Source organism: Aspergillus welwitschiae (genome assembly GCF_003344945.1).
Source record: "Aspergillus welwitschiae strain CBS 139.54b unplaced genomic scaffold BDQ94scaffold_29, whole genome shotgun sequence".
NCBI classification, from domain to species: domain Eukaryota; kingdom Fungi; phylum Ascomycota; class Eurotiomycetes; order Eurotiales; family Aspergillaceae; genus Aspergillus; species Aspergillus welwitschiae.
In genome coordinates this window covers 377,707-401,505 of record NW_020798723.1, presented here as the reverse complement: position 1 = coordinate 401,505, position 23,799 = coordinate 377,707, and the positions used below count along the sequence as shown (strand labels likewise).

The window sequence follows — 23,799 nt, the reverse complement described above, 5'->3', positions numbered from 1 at the left end:
AAAAAAAAAAAACCCATGCGTAAACGCATGAAATGCATAATACCAACGCTCCGTCCGGATTCCAGTGAACTCCGTAACCTTGATAAGAATCAAGCAAGCAAGCAAGCAAGTAGAAAGTGAGACAAAAGAAGAACTTTGAGTAATATGTAAGATGAGAAAGAAAATAAGAAAAAGGATCACGCGCCAATATTAATGCAACCATCACCACGACCAATTTCAAATAAATATTAGAAGCACCCCCCTCCACGAGTAAAACTATACATTATCATCGTCGTAATGGAAATTGATATCCCTCGGTCTCCTCCGATTATACGACACAAATTCACTATCACCGGGAGGCCGCTCATTGCGCGAATTGGCCGTCAACATGCTCTGAATACTCATGCAGACGCTCTCGACCGTCTGCACGGGCGACCAGCCTGCCGAGCTGAGGAGATCGAGACATATTATGCCGTTGCTGTAGATGTGCGGGTGGATGGGGATCGGACGGGGGTGGTCGGAGGTGGGTGGGCATTCGATGAATTGGACTTCGGGAGGTTCTATTGGAACGAATAAGATGAATCTTGTTAGTTCATTTTCTTCTTTGTACAACAAGTTAAAATGAATGTGGCTGGTGGTTGTGAGGGGTAAATTACCGATAGGGTATTTGTTGCTAAAGGTGAATTTGAGCCGGTAGGTCTCATTCTGGTAAAGCGGGTTGGAATCGAGGACTTTAATGTCCATTTGCCATTCCTCGAGGTTTTCGGACTTGACGATTGTGATCCCGGGCGGAAGGTGGTCTTTCATCTGTGGAGGGGGATTGTGTTAGTTGTGTGTTAGGGGTCTGTGTAGGCGTGGCGCATTGGAGTGTAGATCGTGGTTGTGATCGATCTGGTAGGGTGAATTTTGCAGGTAACAGGAAGGAATGGGTACCTTTAAGAGCTCCTGTATGTAAATCTGGGTTAGTTGCATTGGTCGAGATTGTGAGCGGGGTGGTGAGTGGCATGATGGCTTACCTTGCTCAGGCGCTTGCCGGCGAACATGGTGGGCAGAGCGCCTCTTCGAGGCGAAAGTGACAGCTTCGTTGATCGGAGATTGTCCAGGGAAGATCTGGTGGGTGATAGTCGGCCAGCCTCGTCGGGAGAGGAATTGTCAGATCGTAGAGGCGCACAGATGTATGACGTCTACAACTTAGGGCGGGGCGATCGACAAGACGACGGATGAGTTCTTGAACGGGGCGAGCTCAGTGAAGGATTGGAGAGTAACAGTGCAAAGAGATCTAGTAAAGGTGAATGCCCGAGAGAGATCCGAATGCAGAGAGACCGAAGAGGGGAAGGTGAAGAAGAGGGGACAAGTAGTTACTTAAAAGAGGGCCGCGAGGGTATCTCCGGGCGATCATCTGCTGGCGGTGGCTGACGGGGCCGCACCCCATCACCTGATTGGTCCGGGCCGATCACGCTGGGGGGAGTCCCCACGTGATATTCCAGCATCTGATTTGGTCATGATCAGACTGGATCTACAGCTTGCAAGGCAATTTACAACGACGCAGGTCATCTACATGGGGAGCATAGTGGAAGATGATGCCTAGGCCGAATATGAATTCAGACCACAGAAAGGAAATATTATCTCCGTTAAGTCAAAGCCTCCATTAAAGTCCCATCTCATTTAGCAAACCAAGGAACAGACAAAAAGAACACGCCAGATCAGTATATGGACGGGGAATCATCGAAAGTTATTCACAGAAAACAGTTCAGTGATGGTCCGTGACCCAACAAGAATGGAACCGGTGCAGCAGCAGAAAGCAAGTCTCTATCAACGCCATCCGATCAAGCCTCATGCATGGGCGGTCCGCTCACGGGCTTCACGCTCGACCTTCTCGCGCTCCTCGGTCTCCTTCACCTCACGGACCTTGGCGAGCACAACTTCACGGAAGATGGCACCGCGGGCAATCTTGCTCAGACTGCGCTTCTTTGTGCCAGTAGCCTCGCCCTCAGCTGGCGCGGAATCCGATTTGCCATTGGGCGAGAGTTGAGGGAAGGGCGTCGTGCCCGAAGCCTTCTCTGCCATTTCCACCGGGCTAGGGATGTCCTCATCATCCTCCTGCATCTTGAGCGCCTCAATGCGGTTCGCCAGCTTGATGATCTCGATACCTCTGCGCAGACGAGAGCGAGCAATGTAGGCACGGATCTCGGGCAGCAAGTCGCGGTCGCTGGCCGACTCACCGGTCAACCAGGTGTGCTTCAAGGCTTCTTCGGAGGTGACACGCTTGGCAGGATCCGGCTGCAACAGCGTGAGGATGAAGTCCTTGGCGTCCTGCGAAACATCGCGCCAGTAGCGCTCGTGGAAGATGATCTTTCCGCTTCGGCACTCTTCAATCAGATCGGACAGGTTCTCGGAACGGAAGGGAGAGTATCCGCAAAGCAGGGTGTAGGTGATAACACCGAGGGACCACATGTCGACGGCCTTGCCGTGACCTTGCTTAAGCATAACCTCGGGGGCGGCGTAGCCGAAAGAGCCCGCCATGCTGGTCAGAACCTCGCTGGGGCTATCCAACATCTTGGCAATACCGAAATCTGCGAGGACCAGAGGGGAATGGGGGTCGGGACCGAGGTAGAGAAGGTTTTCGGGTTTCAGGTCTAGGTCAAGCGGATGCCAAAATTACTTCAAGTCCTTGAAGGCGAACAAGTGACGATAATTTGGACATACCTCGATGAACGATATTCCGTTCGTGCAGGTAATGGACGGCGCCCAGCACCTGGCGAATAGTCTGAGAGGCATCCTTTTCGGTGAACTTGCCATACTCGCAAATGCGGTCGAACAGCTCACCACCAGTGGCCAGCTGTGTAACAATGTAGAATTTATCCTGCCACCACATTAGACCAGGGAGCGTCTAGAGTAGCTTAGATGCAACCTACCTTCGATTCGAACCAATCGACGAAATGAACAATGTTGGGATGGTCGAGAGCCTGAAGCATCTCTAGTTCATCATAGACCATGCGTTCGTTGCCCCGGACATTCTTCTTCAGGATGATCTTGATGGCGACCTTTCCCTTGCTGCTGTCGGCTTCACGAACGATACCGTACGTACCAGCGCCGAGTGTGCGTCCGAACTTGTAGTGGGACCTGGAACGGGTTGCACAGCGGTTATTATATGTATGCAGAGGTAAGGGGAAGCGAGAAGGGTCCTATCGTACTTTTTCTCGTAGCTTTCGGGCTGTCCCGACAGCTTGTTGAGCATATTATGGACTGTGAAATCACCCATTGGTCAGCGCTTGGACGTTGCAGGTATAAAGAGAACTAGTATAGCCGCTCGATAAAACCACAAGAGAGGGGGGGGGACGAGTGAAAGCAGGGCCAGCAGAGATGGGACGATCGAACCGAAGAGCCAGAACAGGATGAGAATGCCACCTGCATGGACGCAATGGCCCCAGGTGATGGTGGAAATAAGAGACAAAGACATGATTCATGAAGGACATGAGGCTGCCGTGCGGGCGCAGTAGGACAGAAACCAATCAATGGCTGTCAATGGCAAGCTGGGCTAACGAAAGTGTATGCCATCGTGGGGATGAACGAATGGCTGATCGGCGAGACGAAGAGAAAAGAGAAGGGAAGCGAAGAAAGATAAAGACCTACAACTCATGGTGACTGGAGTAGAAGGGCCTTAGTGAAGGCCCTAAGGGGGGAGTTTATCCGTGAGTAGTGTGCGGTGGGCTCGAGGCCAGCGAGCGCGAAGCTGAATGGGAACCCCGCACGTGAGGGAGGTTGGTAGCGGGGCGATTCAAGAAACAAGATCGCGAAAGTCGCGTTGGAGGGATGGAGGATGAAGGTCACAAACAGAAATCTGGGGGGAGGAAGAAGAAGTAAGTATTTGGTGGGATTAAGTTCCGTACACGAGCAACGACAGTGTCCGTGTGGAGGGAGGAGGGGGGGAAAGCTGATTGATGGTGGGTAAATCCATCCATCCATCCATCGATAGGGGGTTCAAAAAAAGAGACTAACTAACTGGGTAAACACACGGTACCTGATCGGGGGGCGCTGCTTATCGCTGTGCTGATGGCTGCATGTGCAAGACACAGACAGGCAAGGCAAATGCAATGCGGTGTTGTGTCGGTCGGGAAGGGAAAAGGAAGGAGGCTAAACCAGTTGATAGACAGCTGAAACTGACCAGAAGAGAAGAAAGGAAATAAGGAATAGCGAACCGAGCGATTAAATCTGGAAAGGAGGGGGAACGAGAGCGAGAAAAAGGTCGAGTTCTGGCCCGGCGATAGAGTTTAACCCAGTAACCCATTGATTCATGGCTGCCCAGCACAGCCACGGGGGGGTTTTCCCTCAGCGGGGCTCAATCTCGCGGAAATCCTATCTATAGGGATTGGATGGTGGAGGAGATGATGGAGCGGCCACGCAAGGCTGATGCTCCTCCAGGCAGCGCATTTTAGTAGGCTGATCCATGGATGCAGTTAGTCCACAATTCGTCTTGTGTTCAATTACTACATAATGCAGGGTAACTTCGAGTCTAGATACCCGTCTGGTATTGACAGATTGTTCACTTCATAGCCTTAAACTGTTTACTGTTTATTTCTTTCCAAAGTAATAACCTCACTTCCATGCAAGTCGTGATGATTATGTTCAGGTAGAGTTTTCGCCCTGAAAATGGAGGGAATCTAGAAAAAAGCGGCTTAGGGTGAAACGGGCCCCCAAATCTGAAATCGGCCAGCGGGCCAATGCTGACGCCTTCTCCTCCAGGCTGAAACATTGCCGACAGTCAGTCCCTGAAGCTAATTAATTCTGGGCTTTGGCTTGGGCACCAGCCACAGCAGAAGACAAAAAAAAAGTCTCACCATGACAGGAAGAAACATAATGAAGATCAAATTCATCACCGTATTCTCATTCATTTTCCGCTTCGAGTCTTGGAAACTGAGACATATTGGACCCTAGTATAAAAGGGGCTATGCCCGCCAAGTTTTCTCTCAATTAATTTTGGCCCCCATAGAGGGATGGCGCGGAGATGCAGCCTAAAATCTCATCTGGGATGCTTAGCCGGATTGACGCCGGTTTATTGGATCGCCGTCTGCCCTGACAGGCTGACTGACGGCCTGCTCTCTTCGGATGATTCCTGTCCTTCTCCACTCGGGCTGAATGCAGGTTTGCTAGCCTCGTGGGTATCCAGATAGATTACTTGATTAGGCTGTCTGACTGCGGCTTCATCTTGAAAGAGGCTCAACCAATTCATTGGGCACCTGTAGTATTACCATAAAGAGCACAGTATAACGACGCTAACAGACATCCTATCAGAAACCATCACACCAAGTACCCCTCAACCATCATGGCCATCATGCATCAACCTCAAGATCTTCCCAAATACAACTCATCCAACACTCGCTCACAATACTCCCGATAATACCCCTCTCCTTTCCATCCACTTTTCTGCCCCCGTATTCCCACCGTCTGCCATCCATCCCTTCGCAATCTCGCAATTCGTTGCTCTTTACTCTCCTTTACCCCAAACGAAGACTTTTCCTTTTCATCACCATCATCATCACCACCAGAAACCTGCTTTTCCTTGACCGGACTAAAACTCCAGAAGGACCCAGACCGCCGCATCCCCTTGGACATGCGCCGTGCATACTGCATCTCAGCCACGTCTGTGATCATTTTATGCAGCGTGGTGATACTTGATGTGACCTGGTGACGGAGGAAATCGATTGTTGTATTGATTTGCAACTTGTTTTCGTATTCTGGTCTTTTGACCGGCTGCATTGTTCGTATACCGAGTTCCTCTTTGTGACCTGTATATTCTGGCGTAGGAGTAGCGGGAGCTGCAATCCTCAACGGCAACGGTAACGGCAAAGCCGGCACCGACACTCCAACTCCTGCCTTAGCTGCACCCATGGCATAATCCTCAACCTCAGAGATTCCCAAAGCACCACTCCCAACCGACTCTCCGGATACCTTCCGCACCTTCAACGGCGAGGGAACAAGACCACGCTCATCCCCATACCCATTATCCTCTTCAGCCCTGTCGAAAAGCGATACCTCACTATACGCCGAAACAGTGGTGTTGGTATAGTCGAAGCTGCTATCACTTTCACCCGAAAACAACATACTCTCCTCGTCCTCACCCCACTCTCCACCACCACCACCATCCTCATCACGATCATGATAATGATGAGGATACTCAACAAACGGATCATCCGCATCCTCACACACCAGCATCCCTCCTCCCCCATCCCAGTCATCCTGGACCTCACCCAACACCTCCCCACAGACCCCAAACCACTCTACAGCCGTCTGCAAAAGCGGCAGCTTCTGACCGGAGAACTGATGGGCCGCGAGACCCATTCCTTCGTAGGAAATGGCCATGTAGAATGTGAGATAGGTTTTGTATATCTATACCCCACACAACACAGTTGATCATTTGAATAAACTTGTTAGCGTATATACCCGTAGATAATAAGTATATCGTATATAGTGGTCATTAGGAAAGAAGGAGAGAGATAGGATAGAATAGTGATAACTGTACCGGCTGCTCCGTTAGAGACAAACATTCTGCTGCGTGGGCGATACATTGGCGGTAGTGGTTGGAGGTATAGAGGTTCTTGATGGTGCGGAAGGTGAGGGGCCAGTTTGCGGTTCCTGTTGTTTTGGTCCTTGTTGTAGTTGTCGGGAGGGAGGTTGGAGATGAAGATGGAGTTGAGGGTGGAGATGATGGGGTGGACATATTTATTGATATATGTATGTCTGTGTAAATGTACGGTCAAAGATTGTTGATTGTCAATTGGGTCATGGGGATACTGAGTCTTGAATATATAGGAGGAGAATGTGGAAGTTTGGTTGCCTTGAAGTTAGAGAACGGATATAGAAATGGCGATGAGATGCATCCACCTCATGACGCGCGTCACGTCCAGACGTGACGGGGTTTCGTTTCGTGTCGAGCCACGAGGGTCGGGACTATACAGTATTTCTCTAGACATTGATCGCGATTGCAATGTTTGTTGGTTCCATATTGTTGTAGTGGGTTTCTATACGAGAGTCGGGTCAGGCACTCGGCAGTGAGTAGTGAATACTCATTACGACAGGCTATCTCAAATTGACAGCATACATCACATAATATGGTTTCATTATGACTGCAGAATTTCAATTTACATCAGCCTGCCCAAATCTCTATCATTCAGCACGAAACACCGAAATATGCACAAATAGCCCTCAACGACAAGTGCTTTTACCAGTCAAAACCATAAGACGCCACCAGTGCGGTATGTCCTTCTTGAAACCAACCACAGACTAACCACCTACTCAGCCTCTGGTTTGACCTCCTCTTTCACCTCCGGACCAATATTGATTCTGGACAAAGCCTGTCCGGTGAAATTCAACGAGTCAATGAAGCTTTCCAACAGTCGATCCAACTCCCCAGCTATCGCATGGTCGTTCGCACCAGCCATGAAGAGCTCAAGCTGAGGCAGAGGGAGCTCGGGGAACAGAATCGGCTCCCCGTCATTAGTGGTGAGCGAAGGAAAATTGGTTCGAGCCGTAGGCAAGGAGTCCGATACGGAGGAATTGGCTGACGGGACGAAGGGAAGGCTGAGGTCGATGCTTTTGGTGGGGATCGCTGTCGGGAACGGTTCAGACAAAGAAGGGTCGTCCGTATCCTCAGAAGGCTTCTGCCACACGTCATCTGTCTCCTCTTCTTCATCTGGACCAGGGCCATCCATCATGCCGGACTGGTCGTAGTTAGGGTACTCCAACGTATTCAGCAACTGGGGATACTCAGGACTTTTTGGGTCCGCGGGCGCCTGGGTGGGTGGTGTGGAAGGTCGATCAAAGCGGAAGGGGTCATAGTCAGTCTCGGATCCATTGGACTCGCCCGATCTAGACGTAGATGGCCGGGAGTCCCCGGGCTCCCCGATACTCGAGCGCCGGACTGTGGTTGAAGGCTGGCTCTCTACAATTGGTGCCTTCAGAGTATCGTACTGACTGGTATCCACAAAGCTGTCGCTGCTTGCGCCCCCATCATCTGCTGGAGCGGTCATAACGGGAAAGGTCCATTCCATAGTCGCTCGTTTATCAGATGTGTCAGGCTCAGCCGGCTTTGTCTCTGGTTCTGGTGGGCTGGCTGGCTCAGCCTCCTCCGTCGGAGGTTGCATGAACACAGGAAACTTCCAGTCCATTGTAGGAGGACGAGGCCCAGTTTGGGGCTGAAATGTCATGTCTCCGGAGCCCCGGTTGCTGCTAACACCGCTGCTGGATGAACGCGAACGGCCTTCAACAGAGTTCCGATGTTGACGTCCACTCGTCCGGTTCGCTCGAATAGTATCCGCATCGGCAAGTTGGAATGGCTGGGCTGAGGTTGCTCCGGCAGCATAGTGTGAGGAATCAAAGGAGCCGATGTCAATATCAATAAAAGTTGAGGTGACTGACGATCGATCGGTATCGGTGCGAAGCGGAAGATCCGACGCAGGGGCTTTTGGCTCGATTGGGACGAAATCATTCTTGGTCTCATACGTGTAGCTTGGCTTGTCTTCGTCGAAGAGACCCTCCATCGCCGCAGCTCCCCGACGCACACGCTCGTCAAAGTTTGCTTTTTCCTCCGGCGTCATGACCTTCTCCGATCCGTCTTCAGAAGATTCATGATCCGAGCTAGGCACAGTGGTTGGGCTGATCTGATCTTCCATCTCCGCCAAAGAGGCGGCCAGCTGGTCAAGATCAATAACTGAGAAGCGACGCTCAAAACCATCCGTCGTACTGAACTTCCAGTCCTCTTCGTATTCGGCTTCAGCGCCTGGGAGTTCTGCAGCAGCAGCACCTCCGGGGTGAAAGAGAGATATACGCTGACCACCACGCTGTGACCATTGATAGTAGATGCGGACGAGCTCGCTGAGGGACGCGGTAGGATATGCATCCTCAGTATCAGCAACGTAGGGATGTGTCAATATATCTGCCATCCCAGGCCGGGTGACCGGGTTGGATTCTAGGGCAAATGAAACGATGCTCTTAAGGCCGTCGCTATATTTGTCAGTGTCCAACTTCGGAGTGTTGCGAGTGATCTGTCTGCCGATTTGTATACGTTCGCGAAGGTTCGAGTTCGGGGGATTGCCCGTGGCAAATTCAAACAAGGTACAGCCATAGGCCCAAACATCAATCTATAGCAGTCAGTATGGGGAAGTTTCCTTAGAGGCGTAGAGCTCACCTCACTACCGTACTTGTGAGCTTCACCGCGAGTCGCAAACATCTCGGGTGGCATCCAGTGTGGTGTTCCAATCCAAGTGGACCGTTTGTCCATCTGAGATTGAAGCACTCCGGCGACACCAAAGTCACAGATTTGTAGTCTTCCCTCCTCGTGGATCAAGATATTGGCAGCTTTAGACGGTCAGCCGCAGGCCCAGTATATAGAAAGGCAACCGTATACCTTTGATATCTCTGTGGATGACGCCCGCATCATGGATGGCGCGCAACCCAGCAGCAAGCTCTCGAGCGATAGGAATGATAAACTTCTCCTCAAGCCGGTCGCCGGTCGCTCGCATCTGCGGTAGAACGGCATTAGCACACTGATAGAAAACTTACATGCAAAGGGCGAGGATGGCAATAGGGGGGGCACGTACCAAGGTTCTAACACTACCACCAGGGCAGTATTCACAGACCAGCCACAGTTGTGAGTGGATAGAGATTGCCTCGATTATTTCGTTGATATTCTTCGCACCCGCATCCTTGACCTGCTTCATCACTGTAATCTCGTGGATAAAGTCCTTGATTGACTCATCTCTGAAGTCACGAACAGTTTGATAGTCCACAGAGTCAATATCCATCACCTTGATGGCAACGACCTTACTGGAGGGGAGCTGGTGGCCTTTGTACACGCGTCCGTACGAGCCCTTACCGATCAACTCTTCGAATTCATAAGGAGGTGTATTTGTTTTGGCTCTGCGGCACATCTCCCGGACAGCAACACCCTGTTCACGAGCAAGCTTTATGGCTTCCGCCTTGTGCTTGGAGAGGGCAGCCACCGCCGGGTCCAGAAAGCGCGATCCACGTGAGGGATCCATGGCGGATTCGGGATGCTGTGAGGGTAGCGGATGATCTTGTAAGCCAAGGGGGGAATCAACTGGTTGTTGACAGAGAGAAGGCTGACGGGGCCGGTTGAAGGTCTCGGGACTCAGACACTTGCCAGGATCCAAGGGTACAAAGGGGAGGGTGGGTTGGTAACCTGGAGACTCACAATCAATTGCTGGGAAACACTCAGTAGGAGAAACAGGTGTGATGGGATCGAAAGGGGTTCCAGGGGAGTTGAAATTCACAGGAAGAAATGAAGGTGGAGTGTGGATCAACGGCGGCGAGAGGGGGGAAAAAGGATCCCAGCAGCCTGTGGGGGCTCCACAAACACCTTGAGCAAACGGTAAGACTTGAGCCCGACGATGTTCCTGGAGGTTGGGAAAGTGTGTGGACAAGGGAGCAATAGTAAGAGGAGGCACACTGATCAAAAACGGGTCAGCAAGAGTCAATCTTGCTGGTGGTCTTTCCCCTTCTTCTTTGGACCGTCCTGGCCAGAAGAGGTTCTGAAGAGCCGAGCCGATCTTGGAATCAGAGCCTCCGGTACGCGGGGAGTGTCTCTGCGCGTTGCGACCAAAAGGGTATGTGTCCGAACGGAAGAGTCGCCTTCTCCGCAGAGAGTCGTTCGCCTTGGTGGCACGTGCTTCAACTGGAGATAGTTCGCCCGGTGATTTCGAGGTGGGCGATTTCCCCGGAAAACTCTTCTTCTGTTCGTTGCATCTGTCGGCCTTCCTGCCGAAAAATGGCAGTCGTTCTCGCCTGCTGCTTCCTGAGCGCTGGTGAGATCGGTAGCCCGGCTCGTCACTCGCGCTTTTCTTATGCAGGAGGCCCTGCTGCCGACGGTTGTTCCCGTCCTCGAACAGACTATCTTTTGGGCCTATACAGTGATTAGTACTTGAATTCAAGCCTGAATTCGATAGAAACTCACTATTATGCCCTTCTTGGCCCGCTACGCGGCCTTGATCGCCCTCCTGGCGATATCCCTGCCAGGCTTGGGGACTGCAACTAGATCAGCATGTATAACCAAACAATTCGGATATGTCAGACCCGTCGACGCGTTCGCAGGGCTCAAAAGAGCTTGAACCTGCCATTATCAGGGATCACGCAGAAAACGATGCGAATTTTGAGAGAGAAATAACGAAGAACGAGAAAGTCGGCACGGACACGGTTCATCAACAAGCATGACACGACGCAGAACAAAAGCAGAAGAAGCAAGCGGCAGAAGACGAAGAAATCATAATACACACGGGAAGTGACCGCCAAATTCACTGACTTACATCGAAGCTAAAATGGGAGTCTCCCAATATAGAACGGATCGGATGCTGAAAGGAAAGATCCGAGGCCCTAGCCGAGCGTCCCGTGTCTCATTCACGGGGTAGGAGGCCGCTTCTCACTGTTGGCTGGTTTTTAGGAACCGATGGGACCAGCCAGTGAACTACAAAGTGTTAGCTACATACTGAAACACATCATGCTGTTCCTGTGGACCTGTGATCTCAGGCATTGCGGAAAGCCCACCCAGGATAGGCACAAACTCACCTCGAATGCTGTGTTGCACTGAAGCCCAGGATGCCGTGAATATAAGGCGGTGAGAGATGTAAAGAAGAAGAAGACGCTAGTTTAGCGCCAGGCAGAAACCAGTTCTGCAAGGTGCTAGGCAGTTGAGCTTTAGTGAATTCGAGATATCTGATATGTGGTGAAGTGCGCAGGCCACGAGCTATGATTCTGACAATCCACATTCACCTTTCTGTACAACCAAGAAGTGACAGTCTGCGGTACTTGAAAGTCTCTCTATATGCACGGCCTTGAGTTCACTTGCACAGTTCTGTGGCATCAACAGAGAAGCCAGATGCTTAATGCTGGAACAAATGAACTCTTCTAAGTGAAATAATCTGCATGCAGGTTAGCACTGCACCAGCTAGCATCTACAAAACAGAGCACACTATTGAAGTCAAGCAGAAAAGACACAGTGATCACAAATGGCTTCACATGCATGAGCAAAACAGCCACTGAGTCCAGACATCCAGCTTGACTAGTCAGGCATCTTCAGTCCTAACCGCCTCATACCCATCACGTGACATTTGAGCAAGAAGCGCAAGAAACCCGAACATCTGCCCAGCAGGCAATTCGACCACCAAGACACAAAACATATTCCTCTATTGCTATCTATGAAAAGCCGAAATACCACTCACCTACAACAAGCACCCAGTAATCCCACAACCAAGCCAGCTGGTCTACCACAAGACAACGAACAAGGAGCCTGTCGTTCGCAATGCAGGGGTAACGGAATCAGGGCAACGGAAAACGGAAAGAGAAGAAGTCTAAGGGTATCAAGAGCTGGATGAAATAATATCAATAATAAAAAACAAGATACATCATCTCCCTTCTCTCGTTAGATAGTTATCGACAATCTAAGGCAGTCGATGGAGGGTCTTGGGGCAAACGTTCGATTAAAGTTCCAGAGCGTTCGCTCGGGATAGTGTCACCCTGGTGGGTGGAGCAGCGGCGGAATATTGTTTTCACGCGGTTCCGATGTTGTTGGGTTTCTACAAATGTGATAGATAATAGCTGCGCAACGAAAGGGAAAAATGGAATATGGGGATTTGCAAATACTACTGCTGATGGGAATATTCTTTCTTTACTTCATGTATGATGAAGGTCCTATACTGTAACAGAACAAACATTCAATTTGTTTTCTCTATATATAATTTCACGCTAGGATTAAGATGAGTTATCTACTTCTTTCGTATTTACAACTTTTTGTAGAAGTCAACCGCTCTCTACAAACCGAACTGGGTTCTCAAAGAATCACCAAACCGCCGAATGGCTTCGGTGATGCCCTCCGAACTGGCGGCAGCAAACGTAGCGCGGAAGAACATCTTCTCCTCGTTGACTCCAGACGCCTTGAACCAGCTGCCACGAGAGACAAGGACGCCGTTATCGATGGCAGCGAGGAACACTTCCTCTTCGATGGCTTCACGAGTCTTGCCGGAAGCCAAGCCGGGGTGCTTCTTCCAATCAACCTCGATCCAGTGCTACCAGTGTGTTAGCTTTATCATCTGACACGGGACATATAGTAGCCATAGTGTAAACTTACAAACATGCCTGCTGCAGGGGGAATCCACTGAGCAATCTCCCGAGGCAGGTACTGTTCACAAGCATGCATCATCGTATCACGGCGACCAGTGTACTGCATGCGCAGGTTGATTAGCCAGTCAATGTATCCAGAGTGACCCCAGTGCTCATCGAGAAGCTTGTAGAAGATCAGCTGGGAGATACCGCTAGGGTTCTGAGCCGAGGTCTCGCAGTTCCGGATGAATCGTTCCACAACCTGATCCGCAGCGACGATCCAGCCAGCGCGGGATCCAGGAGAAAGGACCTTGGAGAATGATTCGACGCGAAGGACACGTCCATCGACGTCGAGGCTCAGGTAGGATGGCACAAGGGATTTGAGGAAGTCATCGTGGGTCGCTGGTGGCGGGACGGGCTCGCTGTCAGCACCAGCGTAGGGCTGCATCTGCAAGAAGTAGTACGGCTCGTCCTCCACGATGTACACGTCGTGCTTCTGGGCGACCTTGTACACGGCCTTACGCCTCTCTGCGGACTGAGTGGCACCCGTTGGGTTCTGACCAGTGGGAATGGTGTACAGCACGTAAGGCTTGGGGCCACCCCGGGCGGCTTCGTCCCAGTTGCTCAGAACCTCATCAAGGGACTCAGGCAAAAGACCCTCGCCGTCCATTCTGATCGGCGCCACCTTCAGCCCGAGCGGAAGTGCAGTCTCCTGGGCACTCGCAAAAGTGTACTCTTCCATCAAGATGTAGTCACCGCGGTTGCAAAGCATGCGGAGGATTGTGTCCCACGCATACGTGCTACCTGCGGTCAAGCAGCACTGCCAATCGGCATAAGGAGGGTTGTGAATGAGCTAGCAGCGATCAGTCCATGTCATAGCTGAAGAATCTTGGTTGTATTGCCTCCACGTACTTCAGTGTGTTCCGTCACGAACCTAAGCAACTGGGGAGTTCCCGAAGCCTGGCCATAGTTAAGGGCAACCTCCAAGTCTGACCATGTGTTCACTTAGTATGCAACTTGAAGCCCGAATCTGGAAGCAACTAACCGTAAAGACTCTTTCCGTTGCGCACGTCACCCTTACTCGCGGTCAGAAGAGAACCGGAATTCTGGATAGCCTCCGGGGTGAAATCAGGGGCGTTGGGGACCTTGACGGAGAGCTGTTCAATGGGGAAGTATTCCGGAGAGGGGAGGCCGCCACCCAAAGAGATCAATCCGGGGTTCTTCAGGTACCGCGCAGCACCCTTCAAAGTTGAACTCTAACAAAAGCTTCAGTATCCATGTATACCGTAACCGAAGTGTATAAGCGGACGAACCTTCCGGGACTTGGATTCGATGGAGAAAATATCTTGCGGGGAATTAGTGATTGGCAGAGAGGGAGACAATCGAACAACTTACGATCCCAGCGTTTCGATTGAGGCTTGGTGTAGCAGTGCTAGACGAAAGAATAGAAGGTCAGTTGATCTTTCGCCACAGAACATCGTCCGTTTGTAGAGGCGAGAATTTGAACATACCGGGCTCTTGAACATGTCACTGTTCACAGCAGGAGCAACACCGGTGGGAATCTTTGCGCTCTTAGCTCTCAGGGCAGGGATGGCATCGACCGTCAATGGGCCGGATGCGGCAACCGAGCCCACGTTGTTTGAGTCATTGTCCACGGCGACGGGAGGGCTCATTCTTGAGACAGGGGTACGATTGAACGTAGCGAACTTGATGAATATGGAAGGCAAGTGAGTGTATTACACACAGTCCACACAAAAGTCAGTGTAGCAAGGTAGAGGACTGAGGGAGAAATTCACAATGCAGGCGAACTGATGGCGAAAGTGAAAGGGGAATCGAGTCACGCAGGGGCGTCCGCTTTTTTCTCCGCTTAAAGTGGGCGGACCGGTTCCGCCGGTAATGCATCATTGGGTCGATGGGGACAGGATTCTTCCACGAGGCACGCAAAGGGCGCGCGCCATTGCTGATGGAAAGGAAGGCAGAAGCAATCAGATGCCGTGGAGGAGCTTCACCGCGTTTTCGTTATCTAATTCCACTGTGAGATGCCGCGAGTTGATGCGATGTGACGCTGTCGTTCACAGGGCGCGGCGGGCGGCGATAACGTAATTGGTATTCCCGATACATTCTCCGTATGGTTGGACCAGCAGCAGTACTAAAGGCACTTCAATCTAACTGCATCTCAACCAAAGAGCCATGGGTGAGTACCAGCTAGCCTCGTGGTGCATTGGTTCACCGTTGTTGCGGTACGATGTGGCCTGGTGAAAATGAGGGGAAAGCTCGAAGTGAAGCAAGGACCAGCAATTGCAGCAGCAAGACGAGCAAGAATGCATAGAAATCAAATTACCGCTCGGGTGACGACCCCGCGCCTAGATAAGGCTATCGCCGGCATCGGACTTGCTTATCAACCCGATAAGATCTCAGAGTCATCCCCAAATAGGCAATGGAAACGAACTATCACGGCTTCTACTACTGCTTGCCGACGAGTCATTGACTGACCTGTGTTCACCTCTGAAATAACGAGATGAAGCCAATCATCATTGGGTATGACAACCATGTCTGGTAGGGTTCAAAGGGGGATATTCACGTGGTAAGACTGCATTTACTGGGTTTACCCCTCTTTCAAATGGTTTTGGCAGGAGAAAAGCATGAGTCTGTGCTCACCACCAATGAAGAAATACAGGGTCGCACTATGATCCTGCCGATGTTCCGTCTATGATGAATTTCACTTGAGCTTGAACAGGAGTCCCTCAAATGTACCCGGCACACGACCTAGTATAGCTCTTTCTCTCCACTAAATCTCTTGGGCTACAGATGCTCTCGAATCACACAATAACGTGGCTCTGTCTTCCTCTACCAATTTAATAAGCTTCCCAGTTGGGTCGAGGCGAGCACTGTCATCATAATTCTCATACTCCTCTCGATATGTAAAATCTTATAGGGGACGAGTCCTGGAGCTGGCTCAAGCTGGCTCAATGTAACTCTCATAGCTTCCTCAATGAGAATCTTCAGATCAGACAACAGAGCATATTACAATAGTCACTACAGCTCTACCTGGAAAGAGCGGTTTAGCTCTTCAATCTGACGTCTTCCGGGCTATTGCCCTTCTAGTTTTGACGACTGAAGATACTCAAGTCTCGTTTATGGTTCCCCGTTGGAGACAACGTGAGTTACTATCCCTTGGCCAATTCAAACACAGAGAAAGGTGTATTATTATCCGTCACGCTGAGATCATCCAAGGTCCCCTGCCGACTTCCCTTCCTGAAGCCATCACAAGCCCCTTCCAATCAGCCGAGTCCACCCGAGTGAGGCCACAGCTGCGACATCCAAGTCTAGATCAGCGTCTCACTCGCGATGAAAGTCGGATGAAATAACTATGACAGGAAGCCCCCTCATGACATTTGCTGTACATAACTTTCAACTGAGACCAACTTCAAACAGCATCCAATGTTATAGGCGTTGAGGCTTTGGAACAGTTACCCGAAAGTCAAATTGGCATCTGGAATCAATACTCCTCTGATACCCCTCTCCACCACCGCAGCTCGAGCTGAAAACAGACCATCTCGACCCCAATGCTACGGAGGGGAATGTCTGCGGGGATCCTTTGGTCACCAAACATCATGGGGTAATTACCATGTGTTAAGTCGTGTCGCGGCTATATAATCCCCTCAAACACTCAGCCAGTTGAACAGAGGATCGTCCCAATCAACGAGCATCATCTACTCTATACTTAAATATCTCAAACTTTTCTTACTTTAACACATACCTTTTCTTCGCATCTCACTAGAAAGCTTGAACAAGTTACCAATCCTAATAATTCAACATGCGTGGAAAGATCGCTCTCGAAGAAGCCTTTGAGGTCAAGGGCATGGATGAGGAGATTGATGCCCAGGCAGCCCTCTATATCGCCCCCAAAGATGTTGAACGCTACAAGCGCCAGATTGTGTCCATCACAGACGAACGCTTGCAACTGTCCGACCAGAACGGCATTGGCTATAGCATCCTCTCCCTGACTGTCCCGGGTGTCCAGGGCATCACTGACAAGGACAAGGCTGAGAAACGTGCTCGCGATGTAAACAATTACATTCATGACCAGATCAAGGGCCACCGTGATAGACTGGGAGCATTTGCAGCCCTGTCAATGCATGATCCCAGACAGGCGGGACATGAGCTTCGCCGCTGCGTGAAGGAGCTGGGCTTCCACGGAGCCTTGCTGAATGATATTCAGCATACTGGGGAGGGAGACGATGACCAGCCGCTGTTCTACGATCAGCCCGACTACGACGAGTTCTGGAGAGTGGCTGTGGAGTTGGACGTCCCGGTCTATCTTCATCCCGCCGCACCCTTGCGGGATACCCTAATTTACAAACAATCCTACAAGGACCGCAAGTATCTCGTCGGACCACCCCAGAGCTACTGCAATGGAGTTGCACTGCACCTGATGGGAATCATTGTCAATGGCGTGTTCGATAGGTTTCCCAACCTGAAGGTCATTGTTGGACACATGGGGGAGCGCATTCCATTCGACTTCTGGCGGATGGATCACTGGGTCAAGGGCGTGACACGGCCGCTGGCAGAGAAGAATGGAGATACTGTTTGCCAGAAAGAGCCACTCTACTACTTCAAGCGCAACATCTACATCACCACCAGTGGACATTTCAGCACCCAGAACCTGCGCTACCTGTACGAGTGGCTGGGCGATGAGCGAATGATGTTCAGCGTTGACTTCCCCTATGAGCGAATGGAGCATGGTTGCCAGTGGTACGATGATGACGCGGAGAAGATCAAGGAGGCGCTGGGTGGCCGCGACGGATATCTTCGTGTTGGCAGGGACAACGCAAGAAGGTTGTTCAAGCTCACCAAGTTCAAGGATTGCGATGCTGTTTAGGTAATGCGACTGGGAGACAATCAGTATTGAAAGGCGTTCATGTTCTTACAGGGGATTTTACCGTGAACTGAAACCGGTTGGAAACACAAAAATGGTATCGTAATGCATGCGTTCTTGCTAACTGAAATTGTTACACAATTTGGTATGATATGTTTAATGAGGCGAATCTACTTGCTTTTGCTTTTGTATTGGGCGAACATCGACACCGTAAGAGCTGCCTATGTAACTGCTTCTGGGTACTCATTTCAGCTGGAGAGTTTTATACTCGGGGTAAGAGTCCACCTAAACACACTTTTGACTGACATGTATAAATGTTGTACTGTTGGAGGGAAGACTGGGATGCTGCACTATAGGAAGCGAGCCAGTAGAGGAGAGAGAATACCATGTCATCACCAAATGATGCTGAGAAGGTCCACTTTCCGTAAGGTAATTGGCAATTGTATTGTTCTGTTGATGCCTGTCTTATTTAGTAGCAACTACCTCAGCCTTCCATATCTCCTCTACACCGTAGCTACACTATGACAGACACTTAGGGAGGCTGAGACCACAACCAATGAACCTGAACAAGGTTCCCTTTTCTCACCATCTCTAGATCACGGACAATGCACAGGAGTAACAACCTTTTTCTGCGCGTCCTCAACAGTCGCAAGCAGATGTGAAATCTTCGGAGGATACACAGGGCTTGGAGCGACAACATAACTCTTCTCACTCAGCGCTTTAGGAAGAAACTCCTTGAAGATCTTGTGACATATCTCGGGGTCCTTGACCACATTTGCATCCGGCACGTGGGAAGCAGATGCGGGTGCTACTGGACGGTTTCCAACGACAGCTTTGCAGATTGCGGTGCTAATATCCGTTTCTTCGGTATCGATTGCACCCAGGAGGTTTGTCTGTTCTGGTTTCTTTAGTATCTCTAAGAGTTCCTCCTTGGCTCTTGTGCTGTACTTGTCAATTACTTGATTGGCCCCGAGACCTCGTACGTAGTCGAATTCCTTGCCTGGTGCTGTCGCTACGACGGTACAGCCTGCTGCAGCTGCTAGCTGGATGGCGTTGCATCCGGGGCTGGTGGTGCCGCCCCATACTAGGACTGTTCCGGTTCCTTTCTTACGTCTGCTGTTGCTGCCTGCGGTTAGGCAGGCTATTGGGACGTTTAGACCTCGAAACAAGGCTTTTGCTGCGGTTGTTATCCCTAGTGGGAGGGCGGCAGCATCATGGAATGAGAGGCTCGGCGGGATAACCGCTACCAGGCTGGCGGGCACGACTGTGTAATTTCGGAATCCCTTGTGTCGGTCCTTTTCAGTAAATGGGTAGACAGCCAACGCGAGAACACGGTCACCCTCTTGCAGGCCCTGTGTCTGCTTTCCATTACCGAGTTTGCGCACGGTGCCGGCGAGGTCGTAGATCGATTGGTTTCTGAGTGTGTTGTCGGAATCGGACTCAAAGTCGATGTCGCTGGTGCCATCTCCAATTGAAATAGTCTCACTCAAACTAGTCTCGTTCGAATTGGACTCCTTCGTACCATACTGGTGTAGTGATACTGCTGCATTTTCGATGATGACTTCATCAGCCTCCCGAGATAGCTGCACTTCTTCTACTCTATAGAAGTCGGGTCCTTCCGATGATTTCTCTGGCCTAAAGAATTCATCATGGTAGGGAATTGTACGTTTCACCCGGCCCTGAGAAGCTGCATCATCTCCGTATCGGCGAAGAAGCTCACTGAGTTGATATATAGCCTGCATAACTGGCATACCGGCCCCTCCGTTGTACTCTTTGCGCACTCTTTCCTCACACAAGCGCGCTATTTGGCTGACGATTTCCCGAGTCTCGGGGCACGTGGGACCACAAATTCTTTCGATGCCTGAAATAGGCTTACGGAATAATCTGCTAGCGGTATCGCGAAGCTCTTGACTGTCATCTTGCGAGCTAAGCTGATCATTTTGCACGATTGCCAGATATAAGTCTGTAACATGGACGTCTAGATGGTCCTCGAGTCTGGTACCTTCCAGTTGCATCCGCGCCTTTTTGAGCTGCCTCTCTGCTGATTCCGTATTACCTGTCATCAGATAGAATATCCCCAGATCACGTTCTGTGCATGCATGCAGGTAGATACTGGATGTTTCAACATTGGTTGGGGGTGGCGATTCAACCAGTTGTTCCAACGAATCGATTGCCTTCCCTAGCTCTCCCTGTCTCTCATACAAGCGACCGCTAGCAAGGCGGGCTTGACGGACTAGCCAATGACCCGAAGGGAGATGGCCTGCACATTCTTGCGCAAATCTTTCTAGATCTTGGGGTGTTTTTCGTTTCCCTTGGAGGATATGAATTCGCGCTAAATCAAATTTCGCCCGCAAAAACAATAGGTGTTGGCGGCCAGCAAGAATCTTCTCCAAACCAAGGATAACTTCTTTTAAGACCTCCTCCGCTTCTGCAATCTCTCCTTGAGCAAAGAGTGTTGCAGCGAGGTTCTGTGCCGTTATGAGAGTTGCAGCATGCCCATTGCCCAACTCTCTTTCCAAGTCCCTCAAAGTCCTGCTGTATAGAGTCTTTAGCCGTCGGTCCTCGGCGTCTTTGTGAGAACATAGAGCACCTAAACGGGTGAGTGCATCGTGCGAGAACACATAAACATTGGCCGGAACATCTAGAGATGGATCGATTACTTTCAGCGCCTCCAGATAGCAAGAAGTTGCCTCAACCATCGCTCCTCTTTGAGAATGCAGGAGGCTGAGCTCGCCAAGGGCCTGCAACCGGAGACGTCGCTTTCCCATATCATAGCCTGCTCCAGTTGGAGATGATGTGCACCCTGAGTAGGCACATTGTCCTTCTTTCAGTAGCCCCGTCTTCCAACAGGTCCTCCCCAACTCGCACATAGCTTCGACGGCAGCAGTATCATTATTCTGGGCAGCACCACCCGAGGGCAACTTGTCATACGCCAGCTTGCACGTCTGCTTAGCTTCGTCTGGCCGATTATTGGAGAGATAAGCAGAAGCTAGAAGGCTAAGCTCCTTGAAATCCAATTTATCCTTCATTTCTTCGGTAATGACCACACCATGGGTAAGAAACAGTTGCAGTATCTGCGGCGCTTTAGGGGTCTTGAGCGCTTTAAAGACCAGTTCCTCTTCCAGTGCTTCATCGTCCGGTAGGTTATCGTGCACTACTTCCTCATTCTCCTGCTGCGGTGAAGCGTCAGACCCTCTTCCGGGTTGGGTAAACTGCGGGTCACCGTCGTCTTGTTCTTGGCCAGGATCCTCGCTGGCGGCCTGCTTGTCTGGGCTCTTCTCTCGCAATTTTACTTGAGTTGCCTTATCAATCCATGGCTCCATGGCAACACGGGCACAGCAGACATGTTTGTCCTTATCAGCACCTATCCGCACGGTGGCATCACAAGAGAACACCAGATTCTGGTGCTCTTGGATGCCGCCATCATTTCCATACTCATCGGTATCCTCAACAATGCGTGCCGCTCCAACATAGCGGCAGTCCAAGAAGCGATCGCGGTGTTCTTTATCTGTTGAGACAGTCATCACAAGAACTGCAGGGCCCCGGTCCTCCTTCCTCTCTCGGAGAATAAGGCAATCTTTCCAATGCAGGAGGGCACTATAAAAAGGCACAGCTACCGAAACATGGTCTCCATGTGGCTCAATTCGATTGTTCTGGACCTGGTGCTCCGTCAGAGTCTGACAATGCCAGCGACCGACGACTGCACCGTCATCCTGAATCTGCAACATGCGCTTGCGACGAAGCTCAGGGATATCATTGTCTATTCGTGCTGTAATTGGCATCTCGTCCAGTGTGGCAGGAGACCAGGAAAATGGGCCTTTCTCGCACATGGTCGGCCGGCCATGGAGGAGACTCTCATGAGGGACAAAACCCAGGTAGAACAGAATAGATTTGGTAATCTCGCTTTCAGACTGCGAATAATTGCACTGGGGCATACCCGTCAGTAGCCCTGCGATGATAGTGCGATCCCGCAGGCGTGATGTCTGCCGTGGGCCTAACACGGCCAATATGTCATCAACGAATTCAATTGCCTGAGTGCGCAGCCGACGGATGACCCTGGAGGCTAGCCAGTGTGCACGAGAAACGACGTCGGGGTGCGGGGCCAATATTTCATCAAGATCCATAATGGCGGGCGTCTGCTCATTTTCGCTTTTGAAAAGAACTTTGACTCGAGTCGCCATGCGCAGCTCCAGCGCTGTCCATCCACGTGTGAACCACGGCGAAAGCACGATGGCTAGACATGCTGTTTCGGTATCATCGGCTTTGATATTGAGTAGATAGCTGTCGTGGATGACAGTGTACTCGGCGTCCGCGTAATTTTTGTGCATCTGGTTGATGGCTCTGCTGCGGGTCCGCGGTTCAAGTGGCAAGGACAGCGCGTCCCACCAGATCCCTTCGCAGTTCAACCTCTCTGCAATGCGCGCGAAATACTCAAACAAACAACTGTTGACCTGACCTTGGTCAGACATCCCAACACCCGTCCCGTCTGACCATACATGGGAGATGGCGATGTACGAGGCATCCACCGCGCTGAGTTCCTTCTTGTCCCGCGACCACGCCGTTCCTTCTCCCAACTCCACTCTGGCTATCAGTTCCTGCACCGGATATTTTGCCTGTTTGCAATCATTTTCAGACAGGCTACATTTATGCATCTGGTGCACGCGCGTACTATCCATGTGCGCAGTCTGACACCTGTTTGGGGCACAGCCGACGTGTTCTTGATGCTTCAAGGCTTTTCGTCGATCTGTATCTTGAAGGCTACGGATTAGGTCTGGTAGGTCGTTCTGCTTTCGTTCCGCGACATCCACCAGGTTCCAGAAGCGACAGCTGCACAGGCTCAGGTTGTCAATGTGCCGCGCGGCTTCGTGAACAGCCGGTACAGTGACGCTCCGAGGAATATAGTAGCCATCCCAACGGCCCATGGCCGCTGGTTCCAGAGAATAACAAGCGAGAATGTTTAGCATCCAATAGATCAGGTTGCAGACAGACTGCACGTCAATGATAGGTCCCATGAACCCGTCGTCTGTGGACCGGATCATTCGCTTCCCATGATTGGCTCTGGACGCATCAAGAATGGTGTAGCAAGCGTGAACTGCGCTAATAATATGTGTGTGTACGCGCGCTGATCGCTCCATACTCATGAAGTCTACCTGTCCGTCTTTCGAGTTGCCCTTGCTGTTGCAGTCTTGCGCCAATCCTTCCCGGCAGGACATGACAGTGAGGACCCAGTCTCGGAAAGGGCGCCATTCACAAGAGGGCGCGCTCCGACACATCATCTGTCGTGTATCACGACATGTTTTGTGATTGCACTTGCGCAGCTTAGCTGCGATACAAACGTGGCTTATTTGGACCAAGAAGCCAACGCTTTGAAAAGTGGTAGGTATGGTTGAGGCAGGATTTGTGAGCCATAGGTCGGGGCGGCTATTGGCATTGGAACAACAAGTGTCGGTATTGTTCTGGGGAAGAAGCAAAGGAGTATCGCCATGTAAAGGCTGGTTCGGTTCGACCAAGAATTGGCATTTTTCTTGTTCCTTTTCTTGGGATATAAAATTGTGGTAGCATAAGATGTTGAGAAGTGAGTTCGTTGCCGCCATGTCTTCGCACGATTGTGCTAGTTCTAAAGGCATATCGGGGTAGTTTCTGGTCCAGTTCGTCTATTTGACAGTCAATGGTTCATATAGTCGCCATCACCGCCGATACTACTACCAGTATGCTTGTACGGCATCGGCGACCAGCGGGGGCCGGAATGGAGGCCGACGAGCTAAGGTAGTAGCATTTCCGACAATGCGTATGATTAGTGAGAGATGCAGGGGCATACTGTAGGTGTAATTACT

General features: G+C 51.0%; 7 protein-coding genes across 7 annotated transcripts; 1 reads left to right on the top strand and 6 right to left on the bottom strand.

Annotated features, from left to right (window-relative positions):
• Window positions 1–11: 11 nt before the first annotated feature.
• Window positions 12–1,329, bottom strand: BDQ94DRAFT_148784 (ubiquitin-conjugating enzyme E2). The gene is made up of 4 exons (XM_026767248.1): window positions 996–1,329; window positions 913–924; window positions 636–786; window positions 12–539 (listed from the first exon to the last, which is right to left on the bottom strand). Exons 1-4 carry the CDS (start codon window positions 1,020–1,022, stop codon window positions 256–258), a joined length of 474 nt encoding a protein of 157 aa, XP_026623612.1. The 5' UTR covers window positions 1,023–1,329; the 3' UTR covers window positions 12–255.
• Window positions 1,330–1,549: 220 nt separating this feature from the next.
• On the bottom strand, window positions 1,550–4,213 carry BDQ94DRAFT_148781 (serine/threonine-protein kinase). The gene is made up of 6 exons (XM_026767247.1): window positions 3,996–4,213; window positions 3,613–3,820; window positions 3,174–3,225; window positions 2,895–3,102; window positions 2,686–2,842; window positions 1,550–2,615 (listed from the first exon to the last, which is right to left on the bottom strand). The coding sequence occupies exons 2-6, from the start codon at window positions 3,617–3,619 to the stop codon at window positions 1,813–1,815; spliced, it is 1,227 nt and encodes a 408-aa protein (XP_026623611.1). The 5' UTR covers window positions 3,620–3,820; window positions 3,996–4,213; the 3' UTR covers window positions 1,550–1,812.
• A 1,109-nt stretch (window positions 4,214–5,322) lies between these two features.
• Window positions 5,323–6,339, bottom strand: BDQ94DRAFT_172962 (uncharacterized protein; the record flags this gene model as incomplete). The annotated part of the gene is made up of 1 exon (XM_026772061.1): window positions 5,323–6,339. The coding sequence occupies one exon, from the start codon at window positions 6,337–6,339 to the stop codon at window positions 5,323–5,325; it is 1,017 nt and encodes a 338-aa protein (XP_026623610.1).
• A 929-nt stretch (window positions 6,340–7,268) lies between these two features.
• BDQ94DRAFT_172961 (putative serine/threonine protein kinase) lies at window positions 7,269–11,521 on the bottom strand (the record flags this gene model as incomplete). The annotated part of the gene is made up of 6 exons (XM_026772060.1): window positions 7,269–9,116; window positions 9,164–9,333; window positions 9,383–9,497; window positions 9,576–10,897; window positions 10,949–11,019; window positions 11,478–11,521. The coding sequence occupies 6 exons, from the start codon at window positions 11,519–11,521 to the stop codon at window positions 7,269–7,271; spliced, it is 3,570 nt and encodes a 1,189-aa protein (XP_026623609.1).
• A 1,162-nt stretch (window positions 11,522–12,683) lies between these two features.
• Window positions 12,684–14,870, bottom strand: BDQ94DRAFT_69503 (aminotransferase-like domain-containing protein). Its single transcript, XM_026776329.1, has 7 exons — window positions 14,598–14,870; window positions 14,482–14,518; window positions 14,400–14,431; window positions 14,132–14,342; window positions 13,999–14,075; window positions 13,115–13,939; window positions 12,684–13,052 (listed from the first exon to the last, which is right to left on the bottom strand). Exons 1-7 carry the CDS (start codon window positions 14,757–14,759, stop codon window positions 12,798–12,800), a joined length of 1,599 nt encoding a protein of 532 aa, XP_026623608.1. The 5' UTR covers window positions 14,760–14,870; the 3' UTR covers window positions 12,684–12,797.
• Window positions 14,871–16,903: 2,033 nt separating this feature from the next.
• Window positions 16,904–17,968, top strand: BDQ94DRAFT_181216 (amidohydrolase family protein; the record flags this gene model as incomplete). The annotated part of the gene is made up of 1 exon (XM_026773841.1): window positions 16,904–17,968. One exon carries the CDS (start codon window positions 16,904–16,906, stop codon window positions 17,966–17,968), a length of 1,065 nt encoding a protein of 354 aa, XP_026623607.1.
• A 417-nt stretch (window positions 17,969–18,385) lies between these two features.
• Window positions 18,386–23,597, bottom strand: BDQ94DRAFT_181214 (uncharacterized protein). The gene has a single exon (XM_026773840.1). It carries the CDS (start codon window positions 23,590–23,592, stop codon window positions 18,562–18,564), a length of 5,031 nt encoding a protein of 1,676 aa, XP_026623606.1. The 5' UTR covers window positions 23,593–23,597; the 3' UTR covers window positions 18,386–18,561.
• Between the last annotated feature and the right edge of the window lie 202 nt (window positions 23,598–23,799).